Source organism: Balaenoptera physalus, assembly GCF_965194825.1.
Source record: "Balaenoptera physalus genome assembly, chromosome: 2".
Taxonomy (NCBI): Eukaryota; Metazoa; Chordata; class Mammalia; order Artiodactyla; family Balaenopteridae; genus Balaenoptera; species Balaenoptera physalus.
This window is the reverse complement of record NC_138883.1, coordinates 67,774,605-67,790,599: the sequence shown is the minus strand read 5'-3', so window position 1 is coordinate 67,790,599 and position 15,995 is coordinate 67,774,605. Positions and strand designations below refer to the sequence as shown.

The 15,995-nt window shown below is 33.8% G+C and overlaps 1 protein-coding gene across 6 annotated transcripts in view; it reads left to right on the top strand.

Annotated features, from left to right (window-relative positions):
* The window catches only part of SCFD1 (sec1 family domain containing 1), a 132,001-nt gene that overhangs the window by 27,350 nt on the left and 88,656 nt on the right, over window positions 1–15,995 (top strand). For all 6 annotated transcript variants that reach the window (XR_014261130.1, XR_014261131.1, XR_014261132.1 and 3 more), the window contains exons 7-10: window positions 3,704–3,793; window positions 5,911–5,966; window positions 7,108–7,193; window positions 9,537–9,636. Coding sequence is in view for 2 of the 6 variants with exons in the window: in XM_082452126.1 (XP_082308252.1) it covers window positions 3,704–3,793; window positions 5,911–5,966; window positions 7,108–7,193; window positions 9,537–9,636 (332 nt within the window). In the remaining 4 variants the exon portion in view is untranslated. The remainder of the gene's footprint in view (window positions 1–3,703; window positions 3,794–5,910; window positions 5,967–7,107; window positions 7,194–9,536; window positions 9,637–15,995) is intronic.

The following is a 15,995-nucleotide window of genomic DNA, read 5'->3' as shown; positions in this document are numbered from 1 at the left end:
TACACACAGTTAACAGACACACATGCATACACACACACACATGCACGCACGCACGCGGACACCCACACCATGTTTTATTGTCTATGCTGATTCTTTTTCTTCATAAAAACACTTAACATGAGATCTACCCTCTTAACATTTTTAAGTATATAATACAGTATTGTTGATTTAGGTACAATGTTGTATGGCACATCTCTAGAACTTATTCATCTTGCCTAGCTGAAACTTTGTGCCCATTGATTAGTTATGTCAAATATTTTAAAGAAAATTGCAGACTATAGAAGATGTGATTAGCCAATTCATAGAAATAATTATTAATTTGATACCTAAGGATTGAGATGTTTGGGGATGACTAGAGTTTCAGAGGTTCTAAAGTAGGAGCCTCCCATGGGGGCATTTGGAAATGTGCAAGGACATTTTTGATTGTCACAATTAGCACTAGCATTTAGTGAGCAGGGACTAGGGATGCTAAATCTTCTGCAGTGTGTAAACCATACTCACACAGAAAATTGTTCTGCTCAAAATGCTAGTGGTATCCTATCATAACACACTGGACCAGGTGGTAAGCTCCCAAGAGAAGAGAGCATGAATCTTTTGGTTTCACTGAGCTCCATAGTATGCCTTCTTGCTGAAATTAAGCAACATCTCTAAATGGGTGTAAGTATTTGCTGAATTGCCCATGTAAGAGATTTTTGACAGTACTCTAGTTATTTACAGAAGTCTATTTACATTTAACTGACCTTTAACTTAATTAGCTACTTAAGTTCCATGTTTAAAACCTAGTTTCCCTTAAGCCTTTAAGCTAAACTTGTAAATTTTGTTTATAAATCTGTTTATTTGAAAACAAGCACCTTTACTTTTTCTTTTATTAACTCAGATTGAACTGACTAAATTCTAATCAGTCTCATTTAACAAACTTAGTCAACAAACTTAGTTTGTTAAATTTCCTTAAACAGTTTAAGTTGCATTTATAAATTCAGCCTATTAATTTTTTAATTATTTGTTTTTTAATTGATGTATAGTCGATGTACAATATTATGTAAGTTACAGGTGTATAATATAGTGATTCACAATTTTTAAAGGTTATATTCCATTTATAGTTATTATAAAATATTGGCTGTATTCCCTATGCTGTACAATGTATTCTTGTAGCTTATTTTATACATAATAATTTGCACCTCTTAATCCCTACCCCTAAGTTGCCCCCCCTTCCCTCTCCCCACTGGTAACCACTTATTTGTTATCTGCAGCTGTGAGTCTGCTTCTTTTCTGTTACATTCACTAGTTTGTTGCATTTTTTAGATTCCACTTATAAGTGATGCCATGCAGTATTTGTCTTTCTGTCTGACTTATTTCACTTAACATAATACCCTCCAAGTCCATCCATGTTGCTGCAAACAGCAAAATTTCATGATTTTTTATGGCTGAGTAGTTTTAAGTACTTCAAACACCAGACCAGGCAACTTTATAAATCTAACAAACAAAATCTGCCCCAATGTTTAAATAATTATTAAAAATAATTAAATTTATAGGGAGTCTAAATTCATTAAACATTCAAGTGTTTATAAATTTGTTTTCTTATATCTCTCAACTTAAAAATCACAAGTCTGAAATTAATAATTATTGAATTAAAAGTATAAATTTAATTTATTAATTTTAAAGTATAATCACATGCATAATCGCCCAGATTCTCAATAGTATAATTATAATATAATTATTGGGCTAATAATTATTATATTAATAATATAATTATTAATTATTACAATATTACAATTATAATATAATTATAATCTATATAATAGATTGCCCTATACACATTTTACAATATAAGCTCATTTACTCCTCAGAATAACTTAATGAAGTAGGAATTAATATTATTTCTGTTTTCTAGATGAAAAAACTGAGGCACAGATACTAAGTAACTTGATAAAGAAATGGCAAAACCGGGTTACTAAATCCAGGCACTCACTCCAGAGTTAGTGCTCTTAATTATTATGTAATTATGTGGCAAATCCTCTCAAACATTACAAGTGCTTTAATTAATAATCTTAAACAGATTATTCAAAACATAAATCAACCATATTGATATCATGGATTCAATTTTTATCACCTGTTTTCCACGGATTGGGAATTTATCCAATAAAGGACGCAGACTTGTCACCTTAGTTAGACTTAGGCTAGTGTCTCAGACCAAGTTGTTGTTGAAAGTGAGTTGAAGTTAGTGATGGACAGTGTTTTGACTGTTGAGGTCAGTTGTTTCAGAGGTGTGGGACTGAAGGGTATGATCCTGAAGGATGGAGGCTTCATATAGATTTTACCTGAACCAGTGACTGGCAGAATGAGCTGAGTATTTCACTGGATTGGTATCCCCTGAATTTACATAATTCACGTTGTATCCTTATGCCATTTCTGTCATCTGATTTGGATAGATGGCAGTCTGCAACACTGAATAGCAGCACGTTTCCTCATCCAGATTATGGTTAAAGTCTTTGTTATTTTTATGTTCTCTGCATGTACCATACTTTCTTTGAACACTCTGATGTATCCAGTTGGATTCTGATTTCCTCTTATGCTGATCACAAGTTGTACTGAATTTTATATTTGTTTTCACATTCAAGATGCTGGGAAATTAAACGTATTATATAGATAATATTTTAGTCCAGTCAGTCTTTTAACAAATAGTTACTGAGCATCTACTTGTCAGACACTGAGCCTAGGTACTCTGAGAGATAGGAAGATGAATAAGGCAAGGTCTTTGACTGTCAAGGAAAGTCTTCACAGCAATGTTTCTTAAAGTGTAGCCCCAACAACCTGTTTTTCAAATGTGGAAGCCATCGCGTACTAGAGCAGCCAGGATAGCAAAGTCACTGGTTGTCAACCTAGTGAGTAGGCTTGCCACCTTTCCATTTATTCTTCCCTCCTGGCTAGGGACCATTATTACTCTTACCTTTTAAAAACATTTGACATGTTGGTTCTTAAAGTTCCAAGAAAGAAATGGGACAGAAAAGAAAAAAACGTGTAGCCCCAAGTATCACCTGAGGTGTTTGTCAGAATTGCAGATTACCTAGAATTATCCCAAATCTATTGAATTGAATCCCTGAGGGAAAGGGCTAAGAATCTTTCATTTTTAATAGCTTCCAGAGAAACTTCTTTCTCTTCTCTCCTATTCTTAGAATGATTCTTCTATCCACTGAAGTTTGAGAACCACTTAAGTACAGTCTAGTAGATCAGAAAAGAAATTTATATAATTTGTTATAATACAAAGAAAATGTATGTGATGTTGGTCTTGCCATAGTTGATTTATTGATACATTGTCCTTTTCTGGCAGTATTTGGATAGTAAGATCAGTAGTTTCTTGAGGCCATTTAATGTTTGTGAATAAAATTATGGAAGACGATATTTATTTTCCTATTTGCTCTGGCAAAAATTTTGTATAATTTATGTGGTGGGTTTTTTCTTCTTATTACTGCTCTAATATTGATACTACTCATTACTACTACTGATATTGAGGTGGTATTTTTTTTGAAGTATTATAATTTTTGTGGATACTTGTTCACTTAAAATTTAAAGCATAAAAATTTTTACTTCCTTAACTATTACAAATATTATCAAACTGAATATTGATAGGTGTTGAGTAATAATTTTAACAAAAATAAGGGATAAATTTTGGTCGCTTTCTTCTCCTTTATCTATGTCATTTTAGCCATTAACAGACCAGATATCACAGACACGGAAATGGAAACTGTTATGGACACTATTGTTGACAGCCTCTTTTGCTTTTTTGTTACACTGGGTAAGTTTTCAAACCTTTGTTTATTTCTTGAAAGTAAATTAATTATTTAAGAGCTCATTTTAACCTGTTACACTGCAATATGATGCCTTATTATCTATCTAGATCTCTACAGTCCCTCTCTCCAGAGTTGAGATAAAATATACATTCTGTACTATATAAAACCACAATTCTTCTAATAATTTGATGAAGTTAGCATTTAGCAGCTCTCTTGAGTTGTCGCCTTAGATGTCTTTGGTAATTGTAACTTCCTAATATATTGTTTGAATGTTTGCTGGTGGCTTCACCTATGTGCCTGCTAATTTTCTTTTAATATTTCATTTTGAAAAATTTCAAATGCACTTCTAATTAGAGAGATATATGCCTGGTAAGTATTAAGGCAAACTCCCAAGGCTCCAGAAAACAGTAAATTTACATAAAACACTTATCCAACATATTCTCACAATTTTAAACATTTCTTTGGAGTATCTAAATTTACTTACAGCTACATTGTGTTTAGTGTCTAATGTATGATTTTATTCGTTACTATTAATAATGGATATGTTTAGAAATCCTCTAATTGCAATTTTAATTTTGCAGACACTGAAAACTTTTCAGTTAAAATGATCCTCACACTACATTAATAAAATTTCTCTCTTTTTCACAAATGAGAAAATTGAGAGATACATGCATAGTTTAGGATACAGACAAAAGCTTGAGGAGAATTTGCATACAGATTTTGCAGGTCCCTCCTTTCAGGGATTTTTCCCTTTAATTTCCAGCCCTGAACTCCAGGCTTTGATTTCCCAGCTCAGTGAGTCTTCTGTTTTCTGCTTGAGCTCTTTCTCCTCTGTGCCATGCAAACTGGAAAGTACCCTCAAGAGGAAAGCTGGTTAAAAGTATCTCTCACTGTTCAAGTATTTCTCTTCTTTCAAGAGTTTTACCCTCCTCCACTTTCTGCTTGCTTTCGATTGCTCTCAGTACCTTCAAATGGAGTTGTTGGGTCTTTTTTTGTTTGTTAAAGAACGCACATGTATACCACTTTTAGTCATTAAACAGACATAATTAATCTTTCTATTTTTGCACACAGTCTCCAGAATTTTGCTGAATGCTAGGGTTATTGTGGACATTAAGGTTATTTTTGCTTGATGATAACTATATTTTCAAGGTTAAGGTAGATTGAAAAAGAAGTGTACAGACCACTGAAGTGTTAGAGCCACTTTTATTATGTAGAGTATCAGAAAGTGATTTTTCTCAAAGGAAAAGTTGAAATTACTGCCAACCTGACATAGAAAGATATCAACAGTAAATTAAGTGGAAAAAAAGCAAATTTAAGGATGGTATGCAGAGTATCCTATTTTTGTTTTTTATGCACTACACACACACACTTATTTAGACTATATGTAGAATATAACCTGGAAACATTCATATCTAATTCTTAATGGGGATTATTTTGGGGTGCTTGAATCAAGAGGATTAACTTTATACATTTCTAATATTATTTGGATTTTCTTAGGACAGACATGTATAGCTTGCCATCAGAAGAAAACAAAGTTTTAAAAAACGTACTAATATTTCACGTTTTTACTTTTACAACTGACTGAGCATGCTTTGTATAGAATCTAAAATGTAAGAATTTCAGCATATAAATATTACAATGTTCTTTGTTTTATGAGATTTTCAGTGCAGTTTGATTTTTTTTCTCATTTTAGGATTTCAGCCTCCAATAAAACTTGGAATAATAGAAATTTAGAAGTCTAAAATGAGTTGATTTGATAATAAATTGAGGCCAACTTTTAGGAGCATTTTACATTATGCAAAGAATGTGTTTTCTATTGATATTATCTTTTAAATTAGTCAAAGTGCTGATTTAGTCAGTCCATTGAAAAAATATGGTCACACTGATTGACCCACACAATATAAAAACCATGTTTTTCTGACTCCCTCATGTTGTCTTTATAAATGGTAAGGTCTATTTCTGAAACCTTGCTTTTATTCTCAAGATTATAAATCCTTTTATGTTTGTAGCCTGAAATTGTATATATCTATTGTATGTTTTTATTTGATGCTGATGTATTTTATAAGTATCCATTTTAATTATTAAGAGCTGAAATCATTGCTAACATCTGTTGTTAAAATAGGTGCTGTCCCTATAATCAGATGTTCAAGAGGAACAGCAGCAGAAATGGTAGCAGTGGTGAGTTCATGCAAATATCCATTGGGGATAAATAATGTGTCAGTTGTTTTCCCTAAATACCTCAAGTATTTTTGTTAATATTAAGTATGTATACTAATACAGTTGTTATGGGTTATATATTAAGTGCCAAAGGCAAATATTTTTATTTTATAACATTGGGATTCCACCAAAAATAAAAAGTAATCATTGTGATCATGTGATGAAGTAAAATGATTTATTCCAATGTGAATGTGCTATTCCAGCCCTGTTTCTTTTTTACTCAAATAAATATTCCTCATTTAGCTTTGTCTCTCTAAGTAGAATTTTACACTTATTTGATTCCCCAAATCATTTAATATTTAACTTCATTTAGCAAACATTTATTAACAATTATAATCATTTTTAACATGATGAAGTGTATTTTGCTTTCCCATAATACTGGAGTAGAACATTCTGTGTAAAATGAGCATTCAAGAATTTGCTTTAAAGATTAAAAAATAAGATATTAGAGAAATTACAGAGTTACTGAAAAGAAGGTAAATGGTATGGAAAGATGGAGGAAGATACACTAACATTTTTGAGTTTTAGTAGCCCAAATGAATCATTGACAGATGGAAGTCTAGTTTCTTTCACATATTCCATTTCTATTCTGGAGCCTCTTGCAACCACCACTATTGAGGTAGCTTCCTCGGTGCAGCAAGTTATGCTTTGGGAGAGAGTGTGGGTTATTACTGCAAAACGTTTCCCATACCTAAAGTAAAAATAGTCAACAAAAAGTGATTATTAGTGAAATCAGGTCTGAGTCACAATAGAAAAAGCATTGGTCTTTTCAAGTCCAAGTTAGGATAATATTGAATAGTAAAGAAGCTAAAATGTGAGAATTACTGTTTTGTAAAGGAGTTCTAAATTTCTTAGTTCCAAAATTAAGAATACGTTGTGTATTACCAACTGTTCTTCAAGAGTTAATGTAGCACACGGAACTCTACTCAATATTCTGTGATAACCTATATAAGAAAAGAATCTAAAAAAAGATGAATATATGTATATGTATAACTGAATCACTTTGCTGTACACCTGAAACTAACACAACTTTGTAAATCAACTATGCTCCAATAAAATTAAATATTTTTAGAAAAAGTTAATGTAAAATTTCATTTTTCAGAAACTAGATAAGAAACTTCGGGAAAATCTGAGAGATGCAAGAAACAGTCTTTTTACAGGTGACACACTTGGAGCTGGCCAGTTCAGGTATTGTGTTAGTTAATACACCTTATATGCTTGAAAATGAAACATTTGTAGAGTTTTTTGGGTTGTTTTTCCTTGTCTGATAGAATACCCTTATACTGGAAAGTCTAGATCAGGGTTTTGATTCAAATCGTTCTTAAAAATACAAATGGAATATTTTATTTAATTTACCTTCTTTTGTTAGAATTTTCTGTTTTTCATTTTTATCATCTGTAGGATAAATTTTTCTGTTTATACGGCTTTTGAAGTAAGAAGCCACTTCCTTTTAATTATCATTAAGCCTCTTGGTAATGAAAAAAAGTAAGTTGAATAACTTGTGATGCCTATGTCTATTTCTACCTGTCTATTAACTGGTTTCCATTTTTACATTAAAATACTGGCAAAGTATTTTTGTCTTTGTTACCGTGTCTAGCATGAGTAGATAATGCCAAAGTTACTGACTGCTCAATTATTATTGAATAGAAATATTTTTTTTAAACTGTCCATTATAGTGTGTTTAACTTTTGTTTATTAAAAATAATGGACAGTATTGGGGTGAGGAAGTAAAGAAACCCACACCAATGGCTGAAAATTATTTCAAGGGGAATAGACAGTATTTTGGAAAATTAATTATTATCCCTAGTTTTAGGTGAATTAATAAGTAAAGCCTGTGAAAATAAACTGATACTCAGTATAACTGCCTTCCAGGAATTATACTCTTATGGTAACCTTTCATAGACTTCATTTTAAGTCAATTTGATGGCTCTTACAGTTTTATATACTATTCCTATAATTTGCAGTTGATACTAACATTGTGTTTCAATTGTTTGTTCAACTGTTTGACCTCCCATGTTACTTTAAACTGTTTTGCAATTTCATTGCTGGTCTAAATATTCTTCTAAATAATGATATTTCTTACTAAGTAGAGCAGAGACATCAAATTCTCATCTGATTTTTTTTTCAACAGAAGCAACCACTATGTCATACCTTACTGAACAGTTCCTTTTTTATTGTGCTCTGGTATAGGCCTTAGAAACCAATATAAAGGCACTGTTTTGTTTAGATAAATTTTTTTTAGTGTATTCACATAATCATAATATAGTTGTCTTACTTTTAGTTTGTTGTATGCATTTCTAAATTATTTGAATTAGGGGTCAGCAACCTTATCAGACTATTTATTGTTAAACGTATTTGAATCCAATTGTAGGCTAATGATTCTCAACGAGAATTTGGTAATGTCTAGAGACATGTCAGTCGTCACAACTGGTTAGTTGCTACTGGAATCTAGTGGGGTGCATTATGGGATGCTGCTACACATCCTACACTGCACAGGACAACTCCTCATAATAAGAAATTATCCAGCCACAAATGTCAGTAGTGCTGAGTTAAGAAACCCTGCCATAGGCTATCCTCCCTGCCCTCCACCTAGCTCTGGAATAATAAACGATAGTAGGTGGTGGTAAGGGTGCCACTCCTACCTTTTTATCGCCAAGTCTTATAATTAATGCAGTTGTGAGTTCACTGTCTTACACCCAGTAGGGTGTAATGAGTTACTGAAATTGTCAGAGGTCCTTCAGGAGAAAATACATATAGTAAATAAAATCAGATAGCAATGCCTATTGAAAATTGACGTGTACTCTTGATACAGTAGTGCCTCTAAAGCGAAATCTCTATGCCTTTTGGAGACACATGGTAACCAGATGACTTTGTGCCTCAATTTGCTTTAAATGTAGTTTATTTCATATCTAAATGATAGTGATGGAGTTAAACAATATATGACATGTCTGGTAAGTGAGTAATTATATAATTAGTTACTGTTATAGTATAATGTTTTAGTTTCATATCTTATAATGGGATAGGGTTTTGTGAGCCTCTTCTCTTGAGTCTGCTTTTTTGAATTTGTGTTTTCAGGAAAAAATTGGAATTTGTAATTTATGAAACTATTGAACATTTGTATAAATTCGTAAGATCCTACTCTCTGTAATTGTTTTCCCTGAACCTGACAAAGGGTTTTCTTTTTTTCCTTTTATTCAAAAATGTAAAATATAAATCTGAGCAAAAGGAACTTATTCTTACTTTGATAGCTATAAAAATTATTCTGTAGAAGTATTTGTATAGATTTTTTCCTTTAAGAAAGTTCCCTAAGTAAGACTTATAATCTAGCATCATACACAGGCTCTAGGTAGTACAAAACATTGCTTTACTTGATTGTACTAGAAAATTTTTTAGAAAGCAAAGTATTATGGAATGTCAATATTAGTATACTTATTGTTCATATGAAAATGACATATACTGAAAGTAGTAGAAGAATGTAGATGTATACACAGGTATTAAGAGTTACATAATTTTTTTTTAATATATTTACAGCTTCCAAAGGCCTTTATTAGTCCTTGTTGACAGAAACATAGATTTGGCAACTCCTTTACACCATACTTGGACATATCAAGCCTTGGTGCATGATGTACTGGTAAGAGGCTAAATATTACCACTTTTTGCTAAAATGTAGTAACATTCAATGGTCTTAATTTAAAATTAACCTCATGGCTACAGAAATACAGATGAGAAGGATGGAGCTGAGAAATAGAAACAAAAAAGGTGATGGAATTTGGTATCACTAGATGTGGATGCTGGAGAATAGTGAAGCCTTGAGGTTTAAAGTTCCAAATTTATGGTCTTTAAATTACAGGATAAATCAGTGGTATTGTTGGAATGATGGGGAACAAAAGAATGGAGAAAAATGAGTGGTAGGGTTTTTTTTTAATTTTTCATACTGAGTAAGTAAATAAATTTGTTCTCCTTGGGGAGAAAAGATGTAATTTCTCCTTTTTTTCCTGGGAATCTGTTAAGCCTCATTTTATGGTAAAAATAAATAGTATTTTTTATATTACATCATACGTTTTTTGAAGTAATTCCACATAGGTAATTTCGTGCTTAAAACTAAAATCTGTTTTATCCATGCATATATTGATCTACTAAACATTGTAAATAGCATGTGATATACACAGATAAATAAAAACAGCCCCAATCTTCAAAGACAATGGAAAGAAAAGATGTATACAAATAATTTCTGTATAAGACACTATGTAAAAGGGCCAGAATGGTCCCCATTTGTAAGATAGAAAAATTGAGACACAGAAGTTAAAGGATATGAACCTAAATTACTGGCTTTGCCAAGACCAGCACTCTAATTTACTAAATCCTAGCCCAAGCCTCTAGGGATTATAGTATATAATAGCATCATTATTGCAAAGATTGCCTGAAATGTCATACAGAAAGGAAATGAAAGACATGCAATAGATGGTTTTGGTTTAATGGTTTATTTCTTTAAAACACAGACTCTAACTGTAAAGTATTTCTTTTAATAAATCAGATTTTAGGATTACTGATGGAAATTGGCAGTTCTGCACACTTCTCTATCCTAGAGTCCTCTGTGATTCTGGACTCAAGAATAAGTGTCAGTGATAGTAGTCAACTCTGATTCAGTAGAGAGAGTGAGAAGAATCAAAGGGACACTGGATCCAACCCTGAGTAACAGAACATGGAAAGTAGTTTTCATAGGTCAATAAGATGCTGAAGGACCACTATTGGAGTGCCTACTCTTTTTTTTAAAAATTAATTAATTTAGTTATTTATTTTTGGCTGTGTTGGGTCTTCGTTTCTGTGCGAGGGCTTTCTCTAGTTGTGGCAAGCGGGGGCCACTCTTCATTGCCGTGCGCGGGCCTCTCACTATCGTGGGCTCTCTTGTTGGGAGCACAGGCTCCAGACGCGCAGGCTCAGTAGTTGTGGCTCACGGGCCTAGTCGCTCCGCGGCACGTGCGATCCTCCCAGACCAGGGCTCAAACTCGTGTCCCCTGCATTGGCAGGCAGACTCTCAGCCACTGCGCCACCAGGGAAGCCCTGGAGTGCCTACTCTTTGACAGAACATTCTAGACCCTGCTTTTAGCAATAAATAAAGCAAATGAAAATATTCCTTTCTTCCTGTATCTTACATTCTAGTAGGAGAGACAGGCAATGAATAAAATAAAATATGTAATATTTCATAAGGTGAAAAGTACTCTGGAGAAAAGTAAAGTAATGGTGAACAGGATTGCAGTTTTTTGTTTTCTTTTTAACATCTTTATTAGAGTATAATTGCTTTACAATGGTGCGTTAGTTTCTGCTTTATAACAAAGTGAATCAGTTATACATATACATATGTTCCCATATCTCTTCCCTCTTGCGTCTCCCTCCCTCCCACCCTCCCTATCCCACCCGTCTAGGTGGTCACAAAGCACCGAGCTGATCTCACTGTGCTATGCGGCTGCTTGCCACTAGCTATCTATTTTACGTTTGATAGTGTATATGTCCATGCCACTCTCTCACTTTGTCCCAGCTTACCCTTCCCCCTCCACATATCCTCAAGTCCATTCTCTAGTAGGTCTGTGTCTTTATTCCCGTCTTGCCCCTAGGTTCTTCATGACATTTTTTTCTTTTTTTTTTTTTTCCCTTGGATTCCATATATATGTGTTAGCATATGGTATTTCTTTTTCTCTTTCTGACTTACTTCACTCTGTATGACAGACTCTAGGTCCATCCACCTCACTACAAATACCTCAATTTCGTTTCTTTTTATGGCTGAGTAATATTCCATTGTATATATGTGCCACATCTTCTTTATGCATTCATCTGTTAATGGACACTTAGGTTGCTTCCATGTCCTGGCTATTGTAAATAGAGCTGCAATGAACATTTTGGTACATGACTCTTTCTGAATTATGGTTTTCTCAGGGTATATGCCCAGTAGTGGGATTACTGGGTCGTATGGTAGTTCTATTTTTAGTTTTTTAAGGAACCTCCATACTGTTCTCCATAGTGGCTGTATCAATTTACATTCCCAGCAACAGTGCAAGAGGGTTCCCTTTTCTCCACACCCTCTCCAGCATTTATTGTTTCTAGATTTCTTGATGATGGCCATTCTGACCTGTGTGAGATGATATCTCATTGTAGTTTTGATTTGCATTTCTCTAATGATTAATGATGTTGAGCATTTATTCATGTGTTTATTGGCAATCTGTATATGTTCTTTGGAGAAATGTCTATTTAGATCTTCTGCCCATTTTAGGATTGGGTTGTTTGTTTTTTTGATATTGAGCTGCATGAGCTACTTTTAAATTTTGGAGATTAATCCTTTGTCAGTTGCTTCATTTGCAAATATTTTCTCACATTCTGAGGGCTGTCTTTTCATCTTGTTTATGGTTTCCTTTGCTGTGCAAAAGCTTTTAAGTTTCATTAGGTCTCATTTGTTTATTTTTCTTTTTATTTCCATTCCTCTAGGAGGTGGGTCAAAAAGGATCTTGCTGTGATTTATGTCATACAGTGTTCTGCCTATGTTTTCCTCTAAGAGTTTGATAGTGTCTGGCCTTACAATTAGGTCTTTAATCCATTTTGAGTTTATTTTTGTGTATGGTGTTAGGGAGTGTTCTAATTTCATACTTTTACATGTACCTGTCCAGTTTTCCCAGCACCACTTATTGAAGAGGCTGTCTGTCCTCCACTGTATATTCTTACCCCCTTTATCAAAGATAAGGTGACCATATGTGCGTGGGTTTATCTCTGGGCTTTCTATCCTGTTCCATTGATCTATATTTCTGTTTTTGTGCCAGTACCATACTGTCTTGATTACTATAGCTTTGTAGTATAGTCTGAAGTCAGGGAGCGTGATTCCTCCAGCTCCATTTTTCGTTCTCAAGATTGCTTTGGCTATTCAGGGTCTTTTGTGTTTCCATACAAATTGTGAAATTTTTGTTCTAGTTCTGTGAAAAATGCCCGTGGTACTTTGAAAGGGATTGCATTAAATCTGTAGATTGCTTTGGGGAGTAGAGTCATTTTCACAATGTTGATTCTTCCAATCCAAGAACATGGTATATCTCTCCATCTATTTGTATCATCTTTAATTTCTTTCATCAGTGTCTTATAATTTTCTGCATGCAGGTCTTTTGTCTCCTTAGGTAGGTTTATTCCTAAATATTTTATTCTTTTTGTTGCAGTGGTAAATGGGAGTGTTTTCTTAATTTCACTTTCAGACTTTTCATCAGTAGTGTATAGGAATGCAAGAGATTTCTGTGCATTAATTTTGTATCCTGCTACTATACCAAATTCATTGATTAGCTCTAGTAGTTTTCTGGTAGCATCTTTAGGATTCTCTATGTCTAGTATCATGTCATCTGCAAACAGTGACAGCTTTACTTCTTTTCCGATTTGGATTCCTTTTATTTCTTTTTCTTCTCTGACTGCTGTGGCTAAAACTTCCAAAACTATGTTGAATAATTGTGGTGAGAGTGGGCAGCCTTGTCTTGTTCCTGATCTTAGTGGAAATGGTTTCAGTTTTTCACCATTGAGGACGATGTTGGCTGTGGGTGTGTCATATATGGCCTTTATTATGTTGAGGGAAGTTCCCTCTATGCCTACTTTCTGCAGCGTTTTTATCATAAATGGGTGTTGAATTTTGTCGAAAGCTTCCTCTGCATTGATTGAGATATTCATATGGTTTTTCTCCTTCAATTTGTTAATATGGTGTATCACATTGATTGATTTGCATATAGTGAAGAATCCTTGCATTCCTGGAATAAACCCCACTTGATCATGGTGTATGATCCTTGTAATGTGCTGTTGGATTCTGTTTGCTAGTATTTTGTTGAGGATTTTTGCATCTATGTTCATCAGTGATATTGGCCTGTAGTTTTCTTTCTTTGTGACATCTTTGTCTGGTTTTGGTATCAGGGTGATGGTGACCTCGTAGAATGAGTTTGAGAGTGTTCCTCCCTCTGCATATTTTGGAAGAGTTTGAGAAGGATAGGTGTTAGCTCTTCTCTAAATGTTTGATAGAATTCGCCTGTGAAGCCATCTGGTCCTGGGCTTTTGTTTGTTGGAAGATTTTTCATCACAGTTTCAATTTCAGTGCTTGTGATTGGTCTGTTCATATTTTCTATTTCTTCCTGGTTCAGTCTTGGCAGGTTGTGCATTTCTAAGAAATTGTCCATTTCTTCCAGGTTGTCCATTTTATTGGCATACAGTTGCTTGTAGTGATCTCTCATGATCCTTTGTATTTCTGCAGTGTCAGTTGTTACTTCTCCTTTTTCATTTCTAATTCTATTGATTTGAGTCTTCTCCCTTTTTCTCTTGATGAGTCTGGCTAATGGTTTATCAATTTTGTTTATCTTCTCAAAGAACCAGCTTTTAGTTTTATTGATCTTTGCTATCGTTTCCTTCATTTCTTTTTCATTTATTTCTGATCTGATCTTTATGATTTCTTTCCTTCTGCTAACTTTGGGGTTTTTTTGTTCTTCTTTCTCTAATTGCTTTAGGTGCAAGTTTAGGTTGTTTATTTGAGATGTTTCCTGTTTCTTAAGGTAGGATTGTATTGCTATAAACTTCCCTCTTAGAACTGCTTTTGCTGCATCCCATAGGTTTTGGGTCGTCGTGTCTCCATTGTCACTTTCTTCTAGGTATTTTTTGATTTCCTCTTTGATTTCTTCAGTGATCACTTGGTTATTAAGTAGTGTATTGTTTAGCCTCCATGTGTTTGTATTTTTTACAGATCTTTTCCTATAATTGATATCTAGTCTCATAGCGTTGTGGTCGGAAAAGATACTTGATATGATTTCAATTTTCTTAAATTTACCAAGTCTTGATTTGTGACCCATGATATGATCTATGCTGGAGAATGTTCCATGAGCACTTGAGAAGAATGTGTATTCTGTTGTTTTTGGATGGAATGTCCTATAAATATCAATTAAGTCCATCTTGTTTAATGTATCATTTAAAGCTTGTGTTTCCTTATTTATTTTCATTTTGGATGATCTGTCCATTGGTGAAAGTGGGGTGTTAAAGTCCCCTACTATGATTGTGTTACTGTCGATTTCCCCTTTTATGGCTGTTAGCATTTGCTGTATGTATTGAGGTGCTCCTATGGTGGGTGCATAAATATTTACAATTGTTATATCTTCTTCTTGGATCGATCCCTTGATCATTATGTAGTGTCCTTCTTTGTCTCTTGTAATAGTCTTTATTTTAAAGTCTATTTTGTCTGATATGAGAATTGCTACTCCAACTTTCTTTTGATTTCCATTTGCATGGAATATCTTTTTCCATCCCCTCACTTTTCAGTCTGTATGTGTCCCTAGGTCTGAAGTGGGTCTTTTGTAGACAGCATATATACAGGTCTTGTTTTTGTATCCATTCAGCGAGTCTGTGTCTTTTGATGGGAGCATTTAATCCATTTACATTTAAGGTAATTATCGATATGTATGTTCCTATTCCCATTTTCTTAATTGTTTTGGGTTTGTTATTATTGGTCTTTTCCTTCTCTTGTGTTTCCTGCCTAGAGAAGTTCCTTTAGCATTTGTTGTAAAGCTGGTTTGGTGGTGCTGAACTCTCTCAGCTTTTGTTTGTCTGTAAAAGTTTTAATTTCTCCATCGAATCTGAATGAGATCCTTGCTGGGTAGAGTAATCTTGGTTGTAGGTTTTTCTCCTTCATCACTTTAAATATGTCCTGCCACTCCCTTCTCGCTTGCAGAGTTTCTGCTGAAAGATCAGCTGTTAACCTTATGGGGATTCCCTTGCATGTTATTTGCTGTTTTCAATCATTTTTCTTCGTATTTAATTTTTGATAGTTTGATTAATATGTGTCTTGGCGTGTTTCTCCTTGGATTTATCCTGTATGGGACTCTCTGTGCTTCCTGGACTTGATTAACTATTTCCTTTCCCATATTAGGGAAGTTTTCAACTATAATCTCTTCAAATATTTTCTCAGTGCCTTTCTTTTTCTCTTCTTCTTCTGGGACCCCT